The sequence below is a fragment of the Polyergus mexicanus genome, unplaced genomic scaffold, assembly GCF_030449975.1.
Source record: "Polyergus mexicanus isolate NDT 795.1 unplaced genomic scaffold, iyPolMexi1.0 SCAF_23, whole genome shotgun sequence".
NCBI classification, from domain to species: domain Eukaryota; kingdom Metazoa; phylum Arthropoda; class Insecta; order Hymenoptera; family Formicidae; genus Polyergus; species Polyergus mexicanus.
The window spans coordinates 3,468,998-3,494,721 of NW_027223343.1; the positions used below are offsets into that span (position 1 = coordinate 3,468,998).

The 25,724-nt window shown below is 35.5% G+C and overlaps 1 protein-coding gene across 4 annotated transcripts in view; it reads left to right on the top strand.

The window, feature by feature from the left end:
- The first annotated feature begins 7,005 nt into the window (after positions 1 to 7,005).
- The window catches only part of Lim1 (LIM homeobox 1), a 50,012-nt gene continuing 31,293 nt past the window's right edge, over positions 7,006 to 25,724 (top strand). For 3 of the 4 annotated variants that reach the window (XM_070313000.1, XM_070313001.1, XM_070313002.1), the window contains exons 1-2: positions 7,006 to 7,089; positions 14,712 to 14,901. In XM_070313000.1, coding sequence (XP_070169101.1) covers positions 14,729 to 14,901 — 173 coding nt within the window. In that variant the 5' untranslated portion in view covers positions 7,006 to 7,089; positions 14,712 to 14,728. Of the gene's footprint in view, positions 7,090 to 14,686; positions 14,902 to 25,724 lie in introns of those variants that run through there. The other variant, XM_070312999.1, reaches the window with a different exon arrangement.

The following is a 25,724-nucleotide window of genomic DNA, read 5'->3' on the forward strand; positions in this document are numbered from 1 at the left end:
TCATGTGTTGTGGTGGCATTATAATTATACGTAAGTAGTCGATTACGAGATCCTATCTTTCTATACTTACTACACATTTTCCTTGCTATCGCGACTAAATCTGGAATCCGCTCATGATAAATGAGATTTTAATCGATATACATTTTTAATAGCGATTCGAGCAAGTTTCGCATTAAGATATCAATGAGACCGACTAAGTGTTCCCTTAGATTGCAACTTTCGATCAAAGATAACGTCATGAATATTCCGTAACAAATAAATGATTTAAGAGCACACACTTGGCATGTATATTCATTCTACGAAATTGAAATTATAATTGAAATTGAATCAATGATTGTATCTAGAAATCCTTAGATTTTACTGTGTTTTCTTATATCCGCAATATTTTTTTTAGTTTTCATTTTTTTTTTAAATCTCTTCTATAGAGAACTTTATTCAAATGTATTATAATTTTATGGAATTTTTTGAAATCTCTGTTTATTCTAACAGAGATAAATTATATTACTATGTATAGCAATATTAATAATTTAAGGAGCAAATTTTAATTATACATACAAATTATCTGATTCTTTTTTAATGAAAACTTAGATGATATTAATTAATTGTTTCAGAAAAAATTAATTATTTCAAAAAATTTATTAAATTATTTTTAGAGGAATAAAATTCATCTTTATTTTAATTATGATAATGGAAATTAATCCATTAATAATATATATATATAGAGGGTGTATCCTAAAAAGTAGGAAGTATTGCTATGAAAGATTCAGGACACAACAATAAAAGAAAAAATTCATATAAACATATGTCCGATATTGATCGTGTTTTCAAGTTATAGCTTGTTTTATTTTTCAACAGATTTAAGATAATTATGGTTACAAGAAGTGCTCAAAATGACTACCTCTAACTTGAATACAGGCTTCAACACACACGTCTCATCATAGATTGTCTGACTTTTTCAAAAATTTCGGGTATTGCTTGAATTTCCCGCGAACCATCTTGAACACGTTGACGAAGTATCTCGACGTTGTCGATGGGTGTTTTGTAAACAATGGATAACCGCCACAAGTAATAATTATAGATTCAGGTTAGGTCATCTTAACTCTATTGGAAAATAAAACAAGCTATAATTTGAAAACAAGGTCATATCGGACATATGTTTATATGAACTTTTTCTCTTATTTTTGTGTCCTGAATCCCCCATTGCAATACTTCCCACTTTTTAGGATACACCCTGTATATATATATATATAATAATGTATTCACACAGTTGAATTTCATTCTTTAAAGTTGTAATATAATTTATTATTCTTTTTAATATGTAATATGATTAGATTTTTAATACGCGATAATCCAAGTTAAAATTAAATCCGCGGGTTGAGAGATAATAGCTAGTTATAATAATAGTAGAGAATGTGTGATCGTACATGGATCTGATTACATATACAGGGCATTTATATTGAGACGCGTAAATATTTAAAAAATAAAGCAAGATAGAAAGAAATGTTTCAGACAAAAGTTGTTCGGTTCTAAGGGGGTCATAAGATGGTGCTATTAGTTTGATCTTGGGTAGAGGCGCTTCAGGGATTTCAATGTCAATCTTGTTTTTTTTTAACGGAAATATTCCAATTTTCTTACATAAATCGATTCCTTGCAATATTTTGCATAAAAGGTTATAGGGGTATGATGGCCAAAAGTTTAATAGTTTACGAGATATTTTATACTTTATTTTATTACTTCGACATAATTTTACATAAACTATGAAATATCTCATAAAATTATTTATTCTGCGATAATGTTACCTTAATATTTTAAGCTCAAAAAATGAGAGACATCGATTGGTGTAAAGAAAATAAAACAATATTGACATTGAAATCTCCAAAGCGCTTCCATCCAAGGTCAAACTAACGGCACCATCTTATGACCCCCTTAGAACCGAACAACTTTTGTCTGAAACATTTCTTTCTATCTTGCTTTATTTTTTAGATATTTAAGTATTTCAATATAAATGCCCAACCCTGTATATTTCGAGAAATAATACACAACTATATATTACGTTATTTAAAATGCGGAAAATGTACAAAGAGTACAGCTAGAATAGGAGTGAAGTTAGCCGCGTACTTTTCGCACGATTTTCTTTTGTCATTAGAGGCATGTATATACCCAGTGATGCAAGTTTTGCGTTTTGTGCCCGCTGCCAGCGCGTGTGGAGGGGATACGTACACAAGCGTAAAACGTATACATTAATTTATCAGACATTATATGTCACATGATATCAATGACTCGTAGCTTTTTCATTCCACTACAATGTAATAAAATTTAAATAATATTGTATTGTGCCATGCCTTGCAAAAGACAACGCGATCGTGGTATGTTTCTAATGTACGCGCATAATTTTATTGTTTTTCGCGAGTGCGTCGAGGAACGACAACAAAGTGACGGTGTGTGTCAGATATTTTCGAGTCTCCAATAAAATTTACGTAAGTTTTTATATATTATTTTATATATATAAAAACGTTTGATGTCATCGAATAAGAACGACGTATAAGCATAGATATTATATCCGAATAATATAGTTGTAGATTATATGTATATGTAAATAGTTATTTTTTTTTATTCTCTCTATTATCCTCACTGTCTACAATTCAAAATACATTATCAAAATTCAATAAATAAAGAAGAGTGGAGAAAGTATATTATAGAAAATAAAATGATGTAAATTAAAATATTATAAAAAATAATAAAAAATAATATATATTATAGAAAATAAAATAATATAAATTAAAATATTATGGAAAATAATATAAAATAATATATTATAAAAAATAAAATAATACAAAATAATGTATTATAGTAGAAAAAAATATTTATATTGAATTTATATTTTCACCCCTCAACGACACATATCGCATATTCGGCAATTAATAATAATAATAAATCCTTTCTGCTGCTCTATCGTATCTCTTCCCCCTCCCGCGAAATTACGCGGGCGCTTAAAGAAATTTCAATCTGGTTATCGGCGATAATATATACTGTAATCGTATAATAACTATTGCGATTACGGGCTCCGCTCGGCCGTAAATGAGGTAGCCTACCTCTAGCCGTAAAGTTTTAACCGCGCTAATAACGCAGCCCTTACTATAAATACCCGCGCGACTAAACTATAATACCCTCCGGGCGTGCAATTGCAATGAAGTCGTTCGTTCGTTCGTTCTCGCGAACACGGCGATCGTAAATATCGCCGAATAGACGGAAGCCCGCGATAATCTTCGCAATAAATAGTCTGTTACGGCCCCGTCTTACAATTAGAAGCGACTATACGGTCACGTTTTCTGCGGACGCTCGAAAATGCACCCGTTGTACTTATTTTTTCCATCGTCCTTTCTTTCTTTCGAGAGCGTATTATTGATTGCTCGCTTATATTAAATTAAATTGTATTAATTTCATCATTTGTTCATTGACATGATAGACGAATTGCATAGGAATATATTTAAAATAATTGCATAGAAACGTTTCATGCAACAATGTGTATTGTTGCTGTAATGTTATATCACGTAATACTTCTACATTGTTCTTTTAAAACGTCACTGCAATATTACTGAATCCGCTCTATTAAATCTCGCAATTTTTGAAAAATAATTCGATGAAGCTTTAGACAATGAGTTTTTAATGATAGGAGTTTTTATAATAGGATTTTTAATCATTTTTATCACCCGCTATTACTGCGATATTGAATTGACCGCGACATTAAGATTCCCGAATTAAATCTCGAAATGTGTCAAATCTTGTCTGAAGCTTGTCACACAATCATTATACGTGTGTACATATACATATTCTTGACCCTGATTGATATTATGATTTCCGTTCGAATGTAAATAACAACATGATAATTAACACGATGATGCGCTGTGTTTTGTCGTTGTGAATTGACACGTTTAATCGGCGGGCGATTTTTTTTTATGGCAGCCCATAATGATCTCAATTAACTTTTCTCGATAGTCTGTCGACCCTCGTAATAAGCTTAACCGAGCGCAACAATATAATTTATAGAAGCCACTTCTTTACGACTAATTATGACGAACTACGATCGTACGAAAGAGAGCCCATTAAATCGTGCTGGTCCTCATTAAGAGGAGACGAAACGCGCAAGGGAAGCGAAGACGATATCCACCGACCTGTCTCCGATTCGCGTGGCCCTATCTCGCATGAAATATCTTCCGGATATACCACTTTATATTACGAATATACCCCGTGACGCTTATCTTAACCATACGCACATTGATCTGACTTTTAAATCCTCCTAATTTTTTTTTTTTTTTTTTTTTTTTTTCGTTGATGAAATATTTTTTATCTTCGAAATTAATAGAAGAGCGAATAAATATATGTGGTAATGAATAAAAATTTTTGTCAAAATTTTACAATTGAACTTTGTGAACAGTATAAAAATTAAATCTTTATTTGGGGAGAGGAAATAAAACAAATGTATATAGGCTTGAATCTACTTAACAAAGTATAGAATTTAAAGTTTCACTGAATAATTGATTAATGAATCGATACAATTCCAGGCAAAATAAACGTTTCTATTCACAGTGATTCGTCCCTATTCATGAAAGGAGGCTGTCGCAGCAAGAGCATTTAGCCACTCGGTTAATGGCACGTGGAGTCCTTTAATCGATAGAAAGGAGCGCGTACTCTGCGATATCTCGTTGTATTTCACGAGTCAAAATGTTCGTGTACGTTTGTACCGGCACGTATAGCGAGAGAAAAAGATAGGAAAAGAAAGAGAAAGACAGAGGAACATCCAATAGAAGTAATACGATAAAAGATAGAATATAAGTTTAAGATAGATAAAGAAGCAACTTGGGGAAAAGAGGAAAAAAGAATGACGGAATAATAAAAGAAAAGAACAAATGTCAATTATAAGAGGAAGATGAAAGGACAAGAAAAGTAAGAAAAAACGCGCATGATAACAAGATTAAAGAAGATGAAAAGTTCACTAGAGAGAGATGAAGAAATATTAATGGGGTTGATGCAGAAGATGGAAAGAGAAAGATAAAGATAATGACATCAAGACGAAATCGAGTTATCGAGTTATCGACAAGCGAACGAAGAAAAATATGCTCGCTTCGCTCATAAGTGAAAGGATGATATCGCTTCAACGGGAGAAAAACAGCCTAAAAAACGATGTAGGCCGATAGAGTAGATACAGAAAACAGAAAAAAGGGAATCACCAGTGACGACAGGAGGAGAGAAGTATAGTCGTATAGATACGCGAAGGAGTTATATCGGGTTTCTGATGGAGAAAGACAATAAACGGCACATATATAGATGAAGAACAGAGAAGTGCGTAGATGCAGAAGAGCTGATAGAACAGCAAGGTAGAAACGGCACGGGCGACCGCGATAGGCGGCGAGCGAAGTGGGAGGAAGGGGTGAAACACACTTCGCGGGCGCGAAACGTAAAGATTCCCTGAAACCTGTGGCATTTCGCGAGGTAGTCTACTCTCTCGTCTCCCGCGACGCCGTGGGATCGATAGCGTGTCAGATGAAGAGAAGTAGGCGGCTGCGGCGGTGGCGTCGGCGGAGGCGGCAGTGGCGGCGGCACCACCAGCCTATTTCCAGCAACAACAGCAGCAACTAGCCAGCCAGCCAGCGGCAGTAACGCCGGCAGAAGCAGCAGTAGCAACGACAGAAGCGCCTCTCCGCAAGCAAACGCTGCTCCGCAGCCATTCCACGGCCATATCTGGCGGCGCTTCGGTTTGGGTACGCCTATTTTTAGCATCACCGACCAATCCGACATCGGCGTACTGTGTATCTCGCGTATGGTCGTGTCCAATGGGCGTAGCTGGTTCTCGTCGGCTTGCGCGAGTCCTGGACCAAATTCAGAGGGAGAAGGGGACGTTTGCTGATGCCGCAGGTGCAGCCAGTTGGCTGACGAACTCGAGGCGAGTGCGCTCGCATCATCGTCGTCGTGTTCGCTTCGTCGCTGCCGTGACGTGACGTATCGCGCCGTGCGCCGGCATCTCCGGTCCCCACTCACACATAGATAGATAGATGGATAAATAGATAGATAGATAGATAGATAGAGAGAGAGAGAGAGAGAGAGAGAGAGAGAACGTCATTGGCAAACGGTTCGCGTGCCGTTCAGAAGTTGCCACGACAAACAACCGAGATCACGCCGGGAGTGCACGAAACTAACGCAACGTAAGCACGACCCCGTTGTTCTCTCGTTTCCAAAATCAATCCGCCGGCGTGATAAAAGAGAAGATCTGTCGCGAAGTCAAGTGTGAGAAGAGATCGTAAGAGAAGAGATCGCGAGAATCAAGTTTTTTTTCTTTTTTCATACTGAAGTATCTTGAACAAAGAAGCCAATCCCAGAGAACGCTGAACCACCATTCGTCGAGTAGACGTGTTCAAGACTATCGCTCGCAGCGAGCAGCATCATGATCGTGTGTAAGGTGCACGCACGTCGGGCGAGATTGTGAACGAACGGGTGTTATACTTGGTGCTTCAGAAAAGAGACGTCGAAGATAAGACTGGCGAGTAGTAAAAAAAAAAATCGCAATGAGGACGATAGGGTGTTCGCAGAACTACAGTTGAGAGAGAAGACCCGCGCTGTTCGAGGCTGCAGCTCCGTCTTCAGTGACGATCGAACAAGATTGCTTCAAGTTCAGAAGTTGTGCCGCGCCGAAGGGTGCAGAGGAAGCGCGAGACAAACACGGCGGGAGTTTTGCAGTGAGTGCCGAAGAAAGTTAAAGGAAACGCTGGCATTACTAGCATTGGGGGGGAAAGTGTGAGAAGTGCGATTTAACGGTCGGTTGGGATAACAACGCAGTAAAAGTGGGTGCACTGGGGCCCTCGGGACCGTTCGGCCGATACGGGCCCGTCGAAGGTGGGCCTGGTGGTGGTCCCGGGCCCGGCGAAGGAGTGGGGGCAGGGGTGGCCGCAGTCGCGGCTGGGGAGGTGGAGGGCTACGGGGGCGCCGGGGGCGGGGGAGGGGGCCCCGGGGGGGTTAGTACCCCCCGAATAAGGGTCACGGCCCTCGGCGGGCGTTGCTGCGCACCCCTGCCCGTCACCCAGGCTTGTAATATAGGTAAGAAGCATGGGAATATCGTTTACGTAGTAGTTGCTTATAGTAGTTGCTCTTTAGGCCTTAAATTTGTCTTCGCTACACGCGATATTCTTGTATATTTAACATTATTTTCGTTTCAAGTTCATAATCGTAGTTGGATTTAAAAGTTGGAAAATTGCCGATGTGTGTATTAGGTGTGTTTATCAATTTATATAAGTTATTGATAAAATAGTACTATCAGATTCTAGTACTATCAATATCCGAAAATATTCGCGTATCGAAATATTAAAAATATTAAATAATACGAGAATTATAATATAAGATCTAATAAGATTTACTGAAAATTAAATACTTTACGACACATACACATACATTCGCGAATATTAACCGGATAAAAATTGTGTATATTATCCGAATATTTTGCTATTTAAAGTCGCCAGTAAATACGTACATATATTCTAGTGTAATATTATATATTTATTATAATATATATATATTTTATATTAAACACGATTTTTACTATCCGAGATAATCTGAATATCCTGATTTTTTTATATCGCAGAAAATTGATAGTTTAGATATCGATAACGCTAATCGAATTTAGCAAATAACTGATCAAATGTTAAAATATTTGCAAAAAATGTGATTTCCAAAATACGATAGAGTCTGAAGAAATTGACAATTGTATAATACTTGTATATCTTCTGAAGATCTATATCAAGCATTTTTTTAAAAAGACATAAAATGAACATGAAGCTAATTTTTTGAAGTATAATAATTATAATGGTTTGAGAAAGAGAAGAACAAATGCATACTTATTATCCTTTGAATTTCATACATAATACACGAATCCAGCAAAAATTCCTGTTGTACATGTTAAAAGAAATTGAGTAAAGCGAGACTTACTATAATCGATATTTTTAATCCATATTCCATTGTATCTTCGATATTTTGCAGACATATGCAATCTCTCATGCACATACAAGAAAAAATACTCGTCTCGTGTAAAATAAAATAAATTCCGATCACACGTCTAACATAATATTGAACGGTATGTCATGCCTAACGCATCAAAGAACCATGTAGGATAAACGCGATGCATGAAACAGGATACATTTTGTTGATATCGAAGTGACACATAACATCTGGATCGATGTGCGTGAGATCTTTTATGTATTTCATAGTTTTTCTTCTAAAAGAAAAAAAATTAACAATTTAATTAGAAGAGCAATATTTCGTTCCTTATTTCCGAGTTATGTTTATATAACTTTATCATTCGTATATATATATATATATATATATATATACCTTCCATTTAATCATTGCATTTTTAGATAACGTCGAACTTAAAATTCGCATAAATCTGAAATAAAAACGAAGCTTAATTTTAATTTAAATAATCAAGTAGCTCGCGCGCGATCGCTTTTTTTTTTTTTTTTCTAGACGATACTTTATTTAAGCATTATCCTTCGTCGTAAATGTCGTCGATGAGATTCTTCGCGAGAATTCTCGGTAAGATGCGTCGTTACAAAGTACCTGTTGCTGTACGTGAAACTTTTGCGCACGATTTTTCCGTACATTTTCGTACAGTATCGTGCTCGCGAGATTGCCGTGCCATTTCGATCAATCTCGACACGATGGGCGTGAATCCCTCTTTCTCACTCACTCTCTCTCTCTCTCTCTCTCTCTCTCTCTGTCTCTGTGAGAGACGTCACGCGTGAGAAGCTGCACGCACGAGCGGATCACGAGTCAATGAACCGCTCAATAGAGAATGCAATCCTGCGATGTTATGCATGCAAATCTATGCTGCACGATCGAAGGAGCGACGCATTTTTTCCCGCTCATTACGGTCGCAATTGCGCGAATCGAAATAATGGGGGTGAAGTATCCTTAAACGTTTACGTGGTGATAGGCGTGCGCGAAGGTTATTCGTAAGATCGTAGGGAAGGCTGGAAACTTTTTGAAGTATGTTAATGTATTTAAATTCTACTTTGTATGTATTTGCGTAAAGTTGTATGCATCACGAAAAGCGAAAAGTGTATAGTTTTACATCTCGTGCAAAGTAATTTATATTTAAAGAAACATGCACACACGGATTTACACGAGATAGATAGAAATCTAGTAGTAAAAGTGAGTATAATCGGACGTAAAAAATTAATTCTAAACTGTACGTAAGGGACGGGAAGCATACTTGTCGCAAAAGAAGAAGAAAAAAAAAAGAAAAATGTATTTGATTCATCGCTTTTGTTGCGAAATTTTACATAAATTTTTTTATAAATAATAATATTCGTAATTTATAGCAATATTTCATAATTATAATAATAGCAAAAATATAGGAAATATTTGATCGTTCTTCTTCTTCTTCTTCTTCTTTCTCTTCTGCTTTTATTTACGTAAAAATATTTTTCAATAATTATTGTATGAAATGTTTTTGAATATGAAGTACTGAAAAAGATCGGTCTAATTTATAAATTTAAGGAATTTTATTAATTAATAAATAATTATAATTAAATGTAATCGCGAGAAAAAATAATATAATTTTCTTATATATTTTTAGTTTTTTTTTTTTTTCCAATGTCTCGTTTTCTTCACGCTATCGAATAATGATCACAAATTCTAAATTCTTACTTTATTACATTAATTTATCATCTGTTAAGTAATAATTTATGCAGTTTGGGACAATTTATTGAAATTGCATAAAAAATTCTTGACACGGTTTTTTCTCTTATATGAGAGAATCGCGAAAAGATCGCATAATATCGTTATTTGTTTTAAGTAATTAAACAAAATTAACAAATTTTAAAGTTCCATTGTTTTGAAAAATGTTTCCTTTTTAGAAATATCGCATCTCTTTTTTTTCTTCGCCAAGATGGCCACCGATCCCTTTGATTCATCAAAGTCGGCAAATCGATTCGCCGCCGGTGCGTGTTTCTCGCACCGCAGAAAATAGTAATCTCGCTACGAGATAGTTTTATCGAATCTAGATGCACCTGACGTAGGGCGATCTTAGACTGATTAAGGTAATTCGTTGAAAATTGTTCTCTTATTTCATCCCCTCCAAATCGCGTCGCGGAGATGAGAATGCGCATGTCAGAATACACGAGAGAGTGATGCTGGATCTGTATATATGTATACGATATATTCATACGCATGCACGCATGATTAATTAGTGCCAAAAAAAAACAAATAATTATTTAAAAAAATACATCGTAAATAATTTTCTTAAAAATAATTTTTTTTTTTATACTAATTGATTTGTCTCATTATTCTGTACATAGAAGTATTACGATAAAATTATCGAAAACTGAATATTTTACGAAATATTTTATTTTTTATATCAAAATATGTCAGATTAAAATATAAAATAACTCAAAAAGTACTTAATGAAAAAATACTTTATTATAGTGTTTTGGAAAGTTCTCGATGTCAGCTACAAGAATGCTAAATAAAAAATGGGGATTTTCATTTAAGATTTTAAAGTTGACCTTTACATGACCTTCAAATGATTTTCCAAGGTCGAATCATTGTCACCATCTTATGGCCCCCTTGAAGCCACACAACTTTTGTTTGAAACATTTTTCGATTTGACGCAGTGTTTCTGAGATATTTGAGTGGGTCCTTTAAAATAGGACACCCTGTATATATTTTTATTTAAATAAAAATATTCTTACAATGTTCTTTGATATTATATTGAGAATTTTTCTAATGAATAATTATTATTTTATTAAGAACGCTATTATATTCTACGCCGTCATTACTTTGGCACGTATGATAGAGACATCTCGATAATGTTTCGTCCGACGGAAAAAAAAAAAAAACAGATTCGGCATGACGCGAGCAATGACGTTCAATCGGAAAAAATTGGATTAAGCAATCCGATGTTACTGAATCAACAGGGTTTTCGTCTCACGTCTGGCTAATCCTAATCTCGTTTATGCGATTTAGTTAACTAGGTCCTTCCAGGGTTTCTTGTCTGTCACTCTTTCCAGCCAAGAGAATCATATATAAGACATAGAAACAGCTGGGATTAGAGATTGTATTTATAAATATTTTGATATTTAGCAATATTTCCATAGAGCTGGAAATAATCTTATAAATTCTATTTTTCTTCAGATATATGGTACTCGATAGTGCGAAATAAAAATGAGCGATAAAATATCGTAATCGTCAGAATAAAAATTTTTTTCTTAACACGACATATACACGCGTGAAATCTCGAAGGAAAATTATCATCGATTTATTTAAACATTTTTAAATAATATTTCTGTTGAGAGAAGACAGTTGCTTGAGAAGTTTATTTTAATCGGCGTTGATCGATACGTATATGGGAAAATTCTGTGTATTTACTTTACATTCGTTAAGACGATTATTCGCGAGCATTTAAATCGTTACACGATAATATCGCTGGAGTGTCATATGATAATACTTATACGCGAAATTAGTTTCTAAATGTGTCTTAATTTACGTTATTGATTTCGAGATTAGATATCAATTTGCTGCTTGAATGGCACCGTTAATATCCTTTTATAAAAATAGTCTTAAATGACTGTAATTATTTTATCATGATTTATAAAATCAATCTCTTAGTTTCCTATTAAATGTGTATCATTAACGTGTTTAATTGCAGTACTAACACTCTTTATGTAATCATTACGCGCGATTTTTTTACTCGTTATCCATTATCGTTTAATTTTCTTTTAAACTAATACATCAAGCAGCTGAAAAATGTGATTCGAATATTATTTAGAGGAAACTAGAGAAAGAATTTTTATATTTATATTAAAAATTAATTTCATATATATTATATTCAAATATATAATTTGCAAAAATTGTTTCAAATATTTTATAGTTGTGGGAATAATTCTTGGACGCGCATACGTAGACGTATTAATAGTTTCGTTTTATAGCATTGTCTTTATGTGTCTCTGTTAGAATTAATAATTACTATGTTCTGGATAATATATGAAGTAACGTGAAACTAATAAAGTTCAAGTGTAATAATTGTGAGAAAAATCTATTATTAAAATCTAAGTAAATATAACTTTTTTTCGGGGATGTCAAGGTTCGCATGTACCCCATACCAAGTGTTTTTGTTACATCAATTAAAGGTTAACCTCAGCATTTTAGCTGGAGAGAGAGAGTGAGAGAGGCATACTAATCGATACACGAAATAGTTTAGAACTTCGAAGTTAACTTGCGAACGATCGCGGGTTACGTCGATGCTGCTACCCTCGCCTTTCTCGCCCTTCCGCGAGAGGGATGAGATGCGCAAGGTCAGATCTTAAGGGTGGGAGGAGGGTTGCTAGGTTGACAACCCTGCCAGCCAGGCAGAGGGACTCCGCCCATTGGCGGAAACCGCGAAAGAGGAGAAAAAAAAAAGAGTAATAGGAGGGTGAAGTCCGTGGGTCTCAATGATGGCGAATAAAAAACGGCAAGAGGGCGAACGGAGGCAAGAAAAGGAAAAGGGAAGAAAGAGAGAGAGAGAGAGAGAGAGAGAGAGAGGATGCAAACGAAGCGAAAGAACAATCTCGTTCGCGAATGTTAATCAACGACGAATTATAATTATACGCCGTAGGCTCGAGATTGCGAAAGGCGGGCGAGAAAGGCGGCCGCGAAATTGGCCAGGTGAAAGAAATCGTGCAACTATATAAATGCCGAAACACGGTCGTTAAATTCGTCGTCGTTGCCGGTACGCGATTTTTTTTTTTTTTTTTTTTGTCTAAGCGCCGCGAGATTCACCACCGCGTCCGTCGCGACGACGCTCGAAAACTCTTTCTCTTGTCTCTGAATTAGAGGTAACGTCGTTCGTTAAAGTACGTTCGCGACATTACACAGACGATAAATTTTTGATTTAACCGACGATCGTAACGCAAACAATTTTAGTTTCACAATACTTTACATTGTTTGAATTATCGTGTTTAAATTATGCTCAGCGATCCCGGGTAAAGTAATTGAAACTCTAATTAGCGCACGATAATTTTTAATGTGTTTAATCGTTACCATTGTATTAGCGATATAACGAATGGTACATTTAGAGGAGCTGGAAACAATACAGAAAATGTGCCTTTCGATGTGCACTCTTGCAATCGAGACAAAATTTTTATATAATATAGCTATCACTGATTGTCGATGTTTAAATTTTTCAATAAATATCGATTTAATTATAATAAAATTTAAAAATATATATTTTATGGAATAATTAATGTTTAAATATATATATATATATAAACTAATTAAACTAACTTATATAATTAATATATTGATAGGAAATCCAGATTCGATTATATTGCCATTTGATGTTATTTGTTTGAATATTTATATTTAATATATTGTAATCAATATTATAAAGTTATATAAATAAAATACACACAATTAACTTTTAAAATGATATAATTAAGGTTAATTTAAATTTTGAATGCGAATAAAATTTTAATTAATTTTTTAATCAATTTCCGATAACACCTAACAGATATGATTACATAAAATTAATGTAATTTGGAATGGAATGCATGATAACGTGTACCGTTAAATTTTTTTTTAAAGATATGTCGCCTATTTTAAATATATATGGTAAGAGAAATCTCTAAGAAATCTCATTATTATAAAAGCACAAATTTTTTTTCGTCGATCGGTTGGTTAGTTGCTACTTTACGCGATTAGTACAGCGATTACATGTCGCATCGTTGTATTTTCATACCGTTTGATTATGTCAACTAGATCGTATGGTGATTTAACTGTCGATGTGCAAAAAAGGCCAGCACGCTTCGTTATGCACGCGCGTTCTTATATAATGAAAGCGTTTAATCTTGTTTTTAAATAAAACATGCGAAAACGTACGAAAGACTTCTGAATATTTCCATCTGCTCGCAATGCGATTAATAATAAGCCATTTTAATTTTTTTTTTTTCCCCCAATAAATCTCATTGCCAGACTTACCTTGCGCCTGCATGTGATTTTAATTCGATTCATTGCAGATAATTTCGTGCGTAATTTCGTCCGATTGAGTTTCCACTGTTACAATTACTCATGATCGCATTTCAAATGATTCGCGGAATTAATATTTATAAATAAATATATCGCGGCGAAGAAAAAATTTAATGTGTGCACCACGATATATATCTGTCTTTTAACATTTTTTTTTGGTATTTTCCAGCTTTAGGAAACAACAGTATTAAATTAAAAAAAAAAAAAAAAAAAAAATTGCCGTATATAAATGAAAATATTCACCGTTTTGAATCGCGCGATACCTTTTGCGATTATGTTAAATCGCGTAAAGCCGATATTATATTGTGGTGACACATAGCGCACATTGGCATGTAATTATTCAACATTGCACTGTATATATGCAATATATATTCAGGCTTTGCCCGGAACTAATGGCATAACGTTTATATCCGCTGGTTACATTAATAACCAGCTGCGTTAATATTTAATTAAATTTTTTCTCGAATCGTTCGACGATGCGTGAAGATTCGCGTGTTTCTCATCTCTGAGAGAGAAATGAAAAAAGGATGAAAAAAAGAAATGAAGAAAAAGGATATCGAGCGAGCTCTTGTACAGCGAAACTGAACGTCATGTTTATTATAAGATCGGTACGAAAATGACGGAGATGCGTATAATGTGTTCCCTTTTAAATTCAACAGGGAGACGCGGTCTGGCGATGCTCCTGTCATGTGCAGGATGCGAGAAACCGATAATGGATCAGTACCTGCTGAACGTTTTGGATCGTGCATGGCATGTCGAGTGCGTGCGCTGTTTCGACTGCAGAGCCGCGTTACAGGACAAATGCTTCTCGAGGGAGGCGAAGCTCTTCTGCAGGAACGATTTCTTCAGGTACGTGTCCATATATATTAGTTATACCGCGCATATACCAGGTTATATAAATACGAAACCGGAATTTGCCCATAGATGGCCCTAGCTGTCAATGTAGTTACCGTCAAACCGCGTCATTGGCGCCATTTTCTTGTTTTGACATCCGATAAAGATTTTCAACTCACGACAATACAAGTTTCATACAACAGCATAGTTTTTAATAGCGTTGAACATGTCGAATTTTGTGCCTGGAAACTACGATTTGCGGACAGCATTGATTTTCTGTTACCATTTGAAGAAAACTGCTGCAGAATCGCATCGAATGCTTGTCGAAGCTTACGATGAGCATGCTCTTGGTAAATCACAGTGCTTTGAGTGGTTTAAAAAATTCAAAAGTGGCGATTTTGACGTGAGAAACGAAGAACGTGGAAGACCACCGAAAAAGTTTGAAGACAGCGAATTGCAAACATTGTTGGATGAGGATGACGCTACCGACAACAAATGATCGATTTGAATCAAGCTTTGCGTGAAAAACGACCAGAATATCAAAAAAGGCAACACAAAGTGATTTTGCTTCATGATAATGCACCATCACACACAGCAAAACCGGTCAAGAAAACGATTGAGGCGTTTAGTTGGGAAATACTTTCGCATGCGGCTTACTCACCAGACTTGGCTCCATCCGATTACTATTTATTTGCATCGATGGGACACGCACTTGCTGAGCAGCGCTTCACTTCTTATGAAAATATACGAAAATGGCTCGATGACTGGTTTGCCTTAAAGGAGCAACAGTTTTTTTGGCGTGACATCCACAAATTGTCAGAGAGATGGGAAAAATGTATAGCTAGCAATGGGCAATACTTGGAATAAAATATTTTTTACCATTTTCATACAATAAACGTGTATTTTCTATACAAAAATTCCGATTTCATATTTATATACCTGGTAATTAGAGCTGATTTTATAGTATATCTCTCATAACGCATATGCATGGTATGTATCGATGAATATGGATGCGTCGATACTGTCATATATTCTCTCATTTATTATGGAAATATCGGAAATATATTTTAAAAAGTTGATTTATTCGCTGTTTTTATTACACGATATTTTTCTAAATATTATCTCTCGAAGAAAACGTACAATTTTTCTCCGCGTTTCAAACTTCCGCGAAAGTTCGCTCGCTCGAGCGATTGCGACAACTTCCTCATCTCTTGGCGAGGTACCAATGTCTTTCCGAATATTTAATCGTCATCCCGTTTACGATTCATCGCCGATGAATTACGTAGGAACAGTCGTTGTTTTTACAACGTGATTACATGATCGATTCGGCGCAATTCGAGAAAAAAGATCAAATCGCACGATTGATGGAATAATAAAAGCCTTGACATATTCTCGCTGAACGAGACAGGCGTTGTTTCCGTCAATTTGATGATTTTAAAAATCAGTCGCTCGCGCGCGTTGTTGACGATAATGCGCGATCATCCGCGATTGTAAATACAAGCGGACGTCGAAAACTTGTAAACTTGCAAAGCGACGCGCATATTCACGTATTTTAGTCAAACACGAGGGCAACGGCAAGTGTCCGGTGAATTTCAAATACTGTTTGTCGACACGAGACCGAGAGAAACTATTCGAAATGCGCCAGTTATCGTATTCTTACCCTAATTCAGAAATGGGGATTAGATTCTGGTTGAGGAAAAGTAGTTCATCCTATTAGTGATTTGAATTAACGATCGTCGCTCCTAGAAGCGATTTAAACAACTCGCGACACATGGACGGTGATTAATTCAGGCGTTCGTAGAGTAAATTGCATTTAACGGGGCTATTTTCGGCGGCTATTTATTGCTATGCACGCTTATATCGCGCTATAAAATTAGCAGGAAGGAATAATCACTCGATATATTGTTACCACAATTTTGTATGAAAATATTTTCTTACGTGCATTTTTAATCTATTGGGTGATTGCATAAGTTCGTGCCCGATTTAAATATAAACTTCAATAGATTATATTTTAGAGATAACACTTTTATTAATCAATTATATAGTCTCCATTCTTTTCTACAATGGTTTTCCAACCATCTATAAGCTTGTCGATTCCATTTTTGAAGAAAGAACTTGGTTTTTCTTGAAAAAAGTTTGTAAGGTAGTTTTCGACAGCTTCCTCGGAATTGAGATTCTTGCCATTTAAACTATTCTGCAAAGATCGGAACAGATAAAAATCCGAAGGCGCAATATCTGGAGAATATGGCGGGTGCTGCAGAATTTCCCATTGCAACTCCTGTAGTTTTCCTTTCAGTTATTCCTTTCAGTCAGGAGATGCGGCACCCACGTATCAAGCTTGGAAATGTATCCAAGCTTTTTTAAATGACGAAAAGCGGTTGAATTATCGATGTTCAGCCTCTCAGCAATATCCTCAGTTGTAATCCTTGGGTTTCTTTCCACTAAGGCATGCACAATGTCATCATCAATGCCAGAAGGCCGTCCAGAGCGGGGTTGATCCTCCATGTTGAAATCACCATTTCGATATCTGCCAAACCACTTTTTGACTGTTCGGAGAGCAGAAGCGCGGTCCAAATAAACGCTTTGAATATTTTTTTGTGCAATCCCAACACTCACGCCTTTCCGAAATTCATATAACATTACATGCCGCAAATGCACCTTTTCGTTCTCCATTTTTAATGATTTCTCTTATGCACAAATGGACTTATCTGAACAATGTCTGACGCTAAATTGACATAAGACAACGTCATCTATTCGGTGTAAGCAACAATTACCACACGAAAACAATACAACTCCGCCATGCAGTAACTTAATGCCATATATGAAAATCGGGCACGAACTTATGCAATCATCAATATAAATATTTGTATTATAGAAATGTATCATTTGTAAAATAGACATTCTTTTATCCATTTATTATCTATTATTAATATTATTTATATTTCCTTATTATTTATAATTCTCGATTATTGATAATTATTAGCGCCATTATTATTATTATTATTAATATTTTATTATTGCTATTATTTGTAAAACATTTGTTATCATGAGTTATATTATTATCTATCTCTTATTAATATTATTTGTACTTCCCATTCTCGATTATTGATAATTATTATTAATATTTTATTGTTGCTATTATTATAATATTGCTATTATTTGTAAAATATTTTTTATCACGAGTTATATTATTATCTATTATTAATATTATTTATATTTCCCATTCTTGATTGATAATTGATGATTAATTATTGTATAATTTCTATAAAAATTAATTTTGTTAGATTAATTAAAATAATTCTATATATAAATCATAGCATACTAAAATATAATACTTTTCTTAACCGATCGAAGAAATTGATACATCTTTTATTATTCGTAATGCGATGTCGCTATATGTCTGTCGCATTTTCTACGGTCGTTTTTTGTCGTTTCACGTATACTATAATAATATCGATTATAGTCAAGACGAAAAATGGGGCGAGTTCGCTACAACACTGTGGCGAATTCGATTTCGCGGTGGGATTTTTCTGCGGAAGCCGAGCGATGGTTTGCAAACAAAATCGTCGTGTTCGGCTCCGAGAGGAGAGGTTTACTCGCTTCTTTCGTTACTTCTGCAAGTGATGAACGATCGTCTTTGTAACCGGAGGAACCGTGCCGGAGTGAAATGACGCGGGGATGGAGGGGAGGAACGCCTTTGATATAGGAATGAACGAATGTATAACGAACGTGTTGTATATCTTACGAGGCGACTACTTTGCATCTCGACGCGATGAAAAGTTCATCGGTCGTCGATACCGATCGACGTTGCGGTAGGGGAAAAAAAAAAAAAAAAAATCTCGCGATATCATATACGCGATTCGCATCCTTTCGTTAATTCGATCATTAATTGACGCGCGCTCGTCCATCATTACGAAGTTCAAATGTGCAAATTAGAATCGGATAATCGAATAGCCGTGATGTATACCGATACACACGATCGTGTATTTAGAATTAAATTATACGATGTAATAACGATTATAAGAGCGCTATTTCAAATCGACAGATACGATGTTTAATTAGAATAACGACAGGGGAGAGATTCGATTCGCGAATTTGTAATATGGGAAAATGTCATTTAATCGAGATCTCGATCAATTAAATTTCCTACCTCTTTATCTCTACCATACGAAGTTGACGAAGCGCGAAAAAATATTTTCGGCCGGTCGAAAATCGCGCTCTCGAATCCTATAACACCTCCGGGAGGTCCTCGTCTCGGGGGGGGGGGGAGGGGGGGATAGCGCGGTTATGGTAACCGGTCTCTACGAGTCGCAGCAAGGTCCTTAAAGGTCGATAATGGCCCGTGGCGCGACCGTCGACGGGGCCCTTCGGGCCCCGATCAAAGGGACCGATGTCCCCGTTTCGACGCCGCGCGCCGGGCCATCGACCGCGGCGAAAATTATTGCCTTAAAATACGGTTCACAATCCCGAAACGGGTGATACGGTCGAGATGATGATGAAAACATTAACGGCGGGCCCCGGCGCCGTGTCACCCGTGCGGTCGCGCAATAATCCGGGGGACGGAGACGGATGATGCGATACCGTTTGCCGTGGCCGTTGCCGCTCGGTCGCCGATTCGCCGATTTCTTGCCGCGGACAGCTTCGAAAATTAATGAACGAATAATTCAATGGTCGACGACAAGGTTGCGCAAGCCGGCGGCGATTCGTAATCGTGGCACTCGCGAAAAGTCTCGGCCGACTGTTTATGAAAGCGCGAAATTACGCTAGTCGTGTTTTTTTTTTTTTTTTTTTTCTTTCAGTTTTCGATAACAGATTTCTCGCTGTACTTCGTTAACGGCGGTTTTTTTTTTTTTTTTTTTTTTTTTTAAGATTATCATTATGTGTCGTCATATATAATCTTATTCTTAATTCCTTCTTTAAGCAAAACGAGGTGACTGATCTGACATTATATCAATATATCTGATATTATATTATTATTAAAATAATAATATTAGCAACTTTTTTTTTTTTTAATGACTATATTTGTTGCTACTTTGATTAGTTTTTTAATTAATAAATCCTTTAGCATTTAGAGTTTAGTTAGACAAATCAATTTTTCTTAACTGACGATTCGAATATATAAATGATACTATTTTGATTGTTTAATTAAATTTTTTAATTACTTGTTTTTCGAATGCTGCGTTTAAATCTATTCTTTACCGTTTCAACAACCGAACTCTTTTAACGTAAAGATTATGGATCCGATTTAGATTGTATCGAGCGTTCGAGTTTTGATGTTACGACGAAAATAAATAAAGAAACGATCTACGGCGTATCGCCGATGTCGATGATTGTCCCGATCGTTACATGGATAGATACACGCGTTACAATGTTAACGTAGATTGCGCGACGTAGTTAATATATTTTTTTCTTCTCTTAACGAAGCAATGAGAAATCGACTCCGTGAGTCCAGTTTGCCTCGGGGACGCGATGTTACTTTACGTAACGGCGTCGGTAACCGATGGAAATATCGCGCAGACGGGATTAGAGTGTTTTACGAGAGTGCTAAATAACATGCAGTGCGATGCAACTTACAGCGAATCTTTTTCTTCTCGTTGATCGTGATATACAAATCTGTCGCGACTTCGCGATGTTGTCTACACCGTTGGAAAATTTATGTTTTTAAAAAATATGCCGATGAAAATTTTTGATGTTTAATATTTAACACGTTCATGTGTTAATTGAACTTAAATTATTAAAATTAGAGAAAAGTATAAATATAATACAGTGTGCACATTATTTCTAATTTTACACGATAGATATGTTCCGTATTATTAGCAGGGGGTTGGCATGTTTTAAACGATATGTTTAAAACTGCTTGATTAAAACTTGTTTAAAACAGTGGACACAGTTTTAAATATTTTTGTTTTAAACATTATTGAACTGCTGTTTAAAATTCTTTAAAATATTGCGACTAAAATATATGATTATTTGAAAAGGAAATTGTAAAAAAAAAAAAAAAAAAAGAAACTAATAGACGTGTATGTTGCAAAAAAGTTGTTGTTTCAGTTTTTTTTATCAATATTTACGTAACATATAGATATAAAAATATAAATAATAAAATAAAAATGTAATAAGAGGGGTATTATTTTAGCAGAATATTTATTTTTGGATATTAAATAACAATCAATACAATAAGGATTACTTAGTAAATATTGACTGATTTTACATTTTAGCATTTTAAATTAATAGCACATAACACATAGCAGGTCAATTCTAGTTAATAATATTTAATATATATTAGGTGAACTTTGCTTCCGCCGCTTTTTTTCCGAAATTCGAGACTTTATTGTAAAAAACTGGTTATACATTTATGATTCAAAGTATTGTCCACTCCCAATGATCGTGCCAATTCTTTTTGACTTTGACTCGAGTCTTCATTAAGTAATGCCTCCAATTCTGCATCTTCGAAAACCTTCTCTTTTCCACCGCTATGCCGGTCTTCGACGTGAAAATCACCGTTCTTGAAGCGTTGAAACCAATCACGACACGTTCTTTCACCAATAGCGGCTTCACCATAAGTATTTGAGAGCATTCGATGAGCCTCAGCCGCAGATTTCTTCATATTGAAGCAGAAAATTAAAACCTCCCGCAAATGACGAGAATTTGGCTCGCAAACTGACATTTTCAATCGAGAATAACTTTACGATGCAGACACAAATCGACTAATGTTTCTATGGGGTTATGTTGACAGATGCCCAAGTTTATTGCACGACGTCTATGATCTATTTATTTCGATCACTATTTACCGCTAAAGCCATCTATAAAAAAACGGCGGAAGCAAAGTTGTACACCTAATTATACTTTGGTTCCTTTCCTGTTCTTGTTAAGTACCCTCATACTTAACTCTCAACATAAATTATAAATAAAAGAAGAATAAAAAAAAACCTCGATTCTTCTCTTTCGTCTAAAAATTACAAACTATAAAAAAATAAATCATAACACATTGCATTTTAACATCCATTGCAAATAATAAATAAAATAACATCAAATCTTTAACTAAAAAAAAAAAGTAAACATTTAGGTACAAAAAAAAGAAATGAACGATAACATATTGCATTGCAATCATTACATGTTACGAATTTTTTTTTTTAATACCTACTTTCAAATTTAATAATTCACGAACACGATTACGAACAAATAATTGTTTAAAAAAATACATTGTAAATAATTTTCTTAAAAACAATTTTTTTTTTATACTAATTGATTTGTCTCATTATTCTGTACATAGAAGTATTACGGTAAGATTATCAAAAACTAAATATTTTACGAGATATTTAATTTTTTATATCAAAATATGTCAGATTAAAATATAAAATAACTCAAAAAGTACTTAATAAAAAAATACTTTATTATAGTGTTTTGGAAAGCTCTCGATGTCAGCTACAAGAATACTAAATAAAAAAGGGGGGTTTCCATTTAAGATTAAAGTTGACCTTCACATGACCTTCAAATGATTTTTTAAGGTCAAATCATTGTCACCATCTTATGGCCCCCTCGAAACCAAACAACTTTTGTCTGAAACATTTTTCTCTTCCGGGCTTGGTTTTTGAGATATTTGCCTGAGGAGATTAAAATGGGACACCCTGTATATATATATATATATATATCGATATTTTCTCGGATAGTTGAAGGATCATATAATCGAACGAGATTTTTCGTGGCAAAGGGCGCCGACGTGGCAGGCCCATTGTCCTGCCGCTCGATTCTCAGCTCCGGCAGGAGCGGACCCATCGAAATACAAACGTGGATACATTATAAATGCGGCGTGACGCCTGTTACGAGTCGTAGGAGAAGTTTGTTGGGCGTGACAGAGCCGGCGCGATCGCAGAGTGGACGAACATTCATGGACAGGAGGGTGAGGGGTGGGAAAGGTGGAAGGGAAGGTGCAGCTCTCTCTCTCTCTCTCTCTCGGGTCCCGTTTGCCTTCCAGGAAGGCCCGGCATCGCGATGCGTACACGCGTTTACGTATACGCTCGTTTTTGCCAACTAACAACTCTTGCGTCACACCGGGCCCTTCTTATTCCGCGATTAGCATGAATTCGCTCGTGGTTATTCATAAACAGCTGAGAGAATGATTAGTCACTCGTATGAATGAGATCAAGCCGTTCTTGGTATTATTGTTTCTCCATCTCGCGGTTCTTGAAAATATTTAAGATACTATATATACGGCAACAAGAGTGAAACATCGTCGGATTTCTTGCGGGAGAGCTAAAATGTATATAATAATAGATCTAGCGCAACAAGGTTCTAACCTACAAAAATTATAATGGTTCGCAGCTGTAAAGTGTGTCACGTTGGTGATGAATGCCTGGCCTGATTCGACCAATCGCATTTTTTGCAAGGAAAATATCCTGGAGTCGGGATATTCCGGTAAAGCGAGTCTCAATCCGAGTAATGTTTAAGTAATACCATATAATCGTCGGCAACGAACTTGACAATGTGCGGCGAGATAAAGTCACGGTGAGAATAGATAAGGAGAGGGATAGGTGAGCGTGAGGAGACGAGGGAAAACCAACGGAACGATTCCAATCCATTTACTATGCTACGATAACGAGCCGGTTGAAAAAAACAAAAGAGAAAAAAAAACCCGGATGAAATAATAATATATAATTGACAGGACACTATAATAAAGCCAAATGCAATCCGTTACCGCGATTATATCCCGAGGAGCGGGGAAAAAAAAAAGAAGAGAAAAGGCGATTATACGAAGGCGGGAAGGCACGAACGAGGAATGGCCTAAATTCGAAGAGACCCTTTATCGCCTCTGCGCCTCTGGAATTTTATGCAGAGATACTCCTTCCTTTTTTTTTTCTTTTCTTTCTCTTTTTTTTTACCGCGTTACGCGCCCCGTTAAAACGAGACACACGAGCCACATTTCGCTGTAGCATGGCGTGGAGAGATTATGAATGCGAGTCCTCTTTATGCGCGCGAACAGACGAGAAACTCTCGAATTACTTCCGGTAAGAATTCTAGGAATGTTATTTCACACTATGAATTGCGCAATTGTCTCCCGTAAATGTATTGCATTTTAATTTTTATATCTTCCTATAAACACTGTGTGCGTGATACGATTTATTTAGGAAATATTTGATACAAAGAAAAAAGAGATTAAGATTGTAAATATTAAATTATATTTCTAACGTATAAATTAATATTGTTCTCTGTTCGAAATGAACGGTTTTTTTTTTTTTTTTTTTTTTTTTTTTAATCGAGCAACGAAAACACGACATTTGCCACGAAATTTTACTGGATGAAACTTTTAATTGAACTCGTCGTTATTTCTCGAAAGTTGTAAGATACATCTGTGAATGTATCCTCCCGCAACTCTCGTCAACTAAACTTTTCGCACGTCTCAATGACATTATATCTTCGTTCCGAAGCAAGAAACTGCTCTTACGCGTGGAAACTGTAGATCTAGAGCAGACAATAACGCTTCCTATTTCGTGTATTCCATGTTTGTGTTTCGTCTAAACATACACAAACATGCGCGCAACGATTATTGCGTAAGTTCTTTGATGCGCGAATTCAGCTGCCGAAAATTCAACGTGTTTTGAGTCTTCCCATGATTGTCGTCGCGCGGGAAAATGCTTTCCTGGAAAAAAAAGAAAAGAAAAAAAAAGCAGTGCCGCGGAAAAGCGTCGTGCGCTAATTGAATTCCGCTAATTAAGCTCCATTCGTTCTCGCGGATAAATTTTCGCGAGATATCGATGCGGGATCATGCGGCAACAAAACTGGAAGGTGAGAGGCGACATCTGATTCTTCGTTGACAATATTTTACAGAAATGATCTTAAGATGTTTCATGGTCAGAAAGAAATTGCATGAGAGAGAGAGAGAAGTTTCTTCAATATTTTCGAATCAATTTGAAAAAAGAAAAAAAATTTTTTTTTTTTTCTATAAGTCAATCGAATGATTTAATTGATAATATTTAGTGAAAAATTGATAGTAAAATATTATTTACGGTCAACATCGTCGGGTCCGTTTTTATAAAGTTTCATTATCAATGTCCAATAATTTCAAGTGACATATCTCGAAAATTATTGGTCGGAAATTTTTTTTTAAATCATTTTTCCCGTGTTCCTCGTCAAAAATGTCTTCAGAAACAACCTTTTGAATAGGGGGCCGTAATTATCGTAGTCATCCCGGATTCTATGGGGGAAAAAAAAGTGAATTTTATCTGAAACATTTGTTTGAAGAATGCTTCTATCAAAAGTTATGAGCATTTGAACTTTTAATGATTTCATTTGATTAGACTCAACTGACAAGCTTGCGTTCGAAATGAATGAAAATCAAAATGACCTTAAAGTACGTACCTGATATTAAACGGCAGAGATACAAATACAGTATTTAGTTCATTTTAAGCTGGTTTTAAGTGTATAGGTATATTTATCATTGCGATTTTGGAAATTACAATTTCACAGATTACGCAGTAATTAGCGGATTAGTTGAATGAATGAAAGATAAGCATCTAAGATAATGAGATATAAATAGATTGAGAGATTTATTGGGATTAAATCTGCGCTAAAGCGGATTATAGATTATGCACAAAGTAAATACAACATAGCTGACAACTTAATATAATTGTAGGCGTATGACTTTATCACTCTCTCTCTCTTAAGGTTCAAGAGAATTATTTTAATAGTACGAGTCATGATAAGAATGTCTAGATCTAGATTATTAGATAGATACATTGACATTCTTAGATTCTCCCGAGAGAAAGAGAACGAAACTCGATTTAAAAAATATGATTTCAATTTTACGATATGTTAATTTTGTAACGTCATAAAAGACACCCATA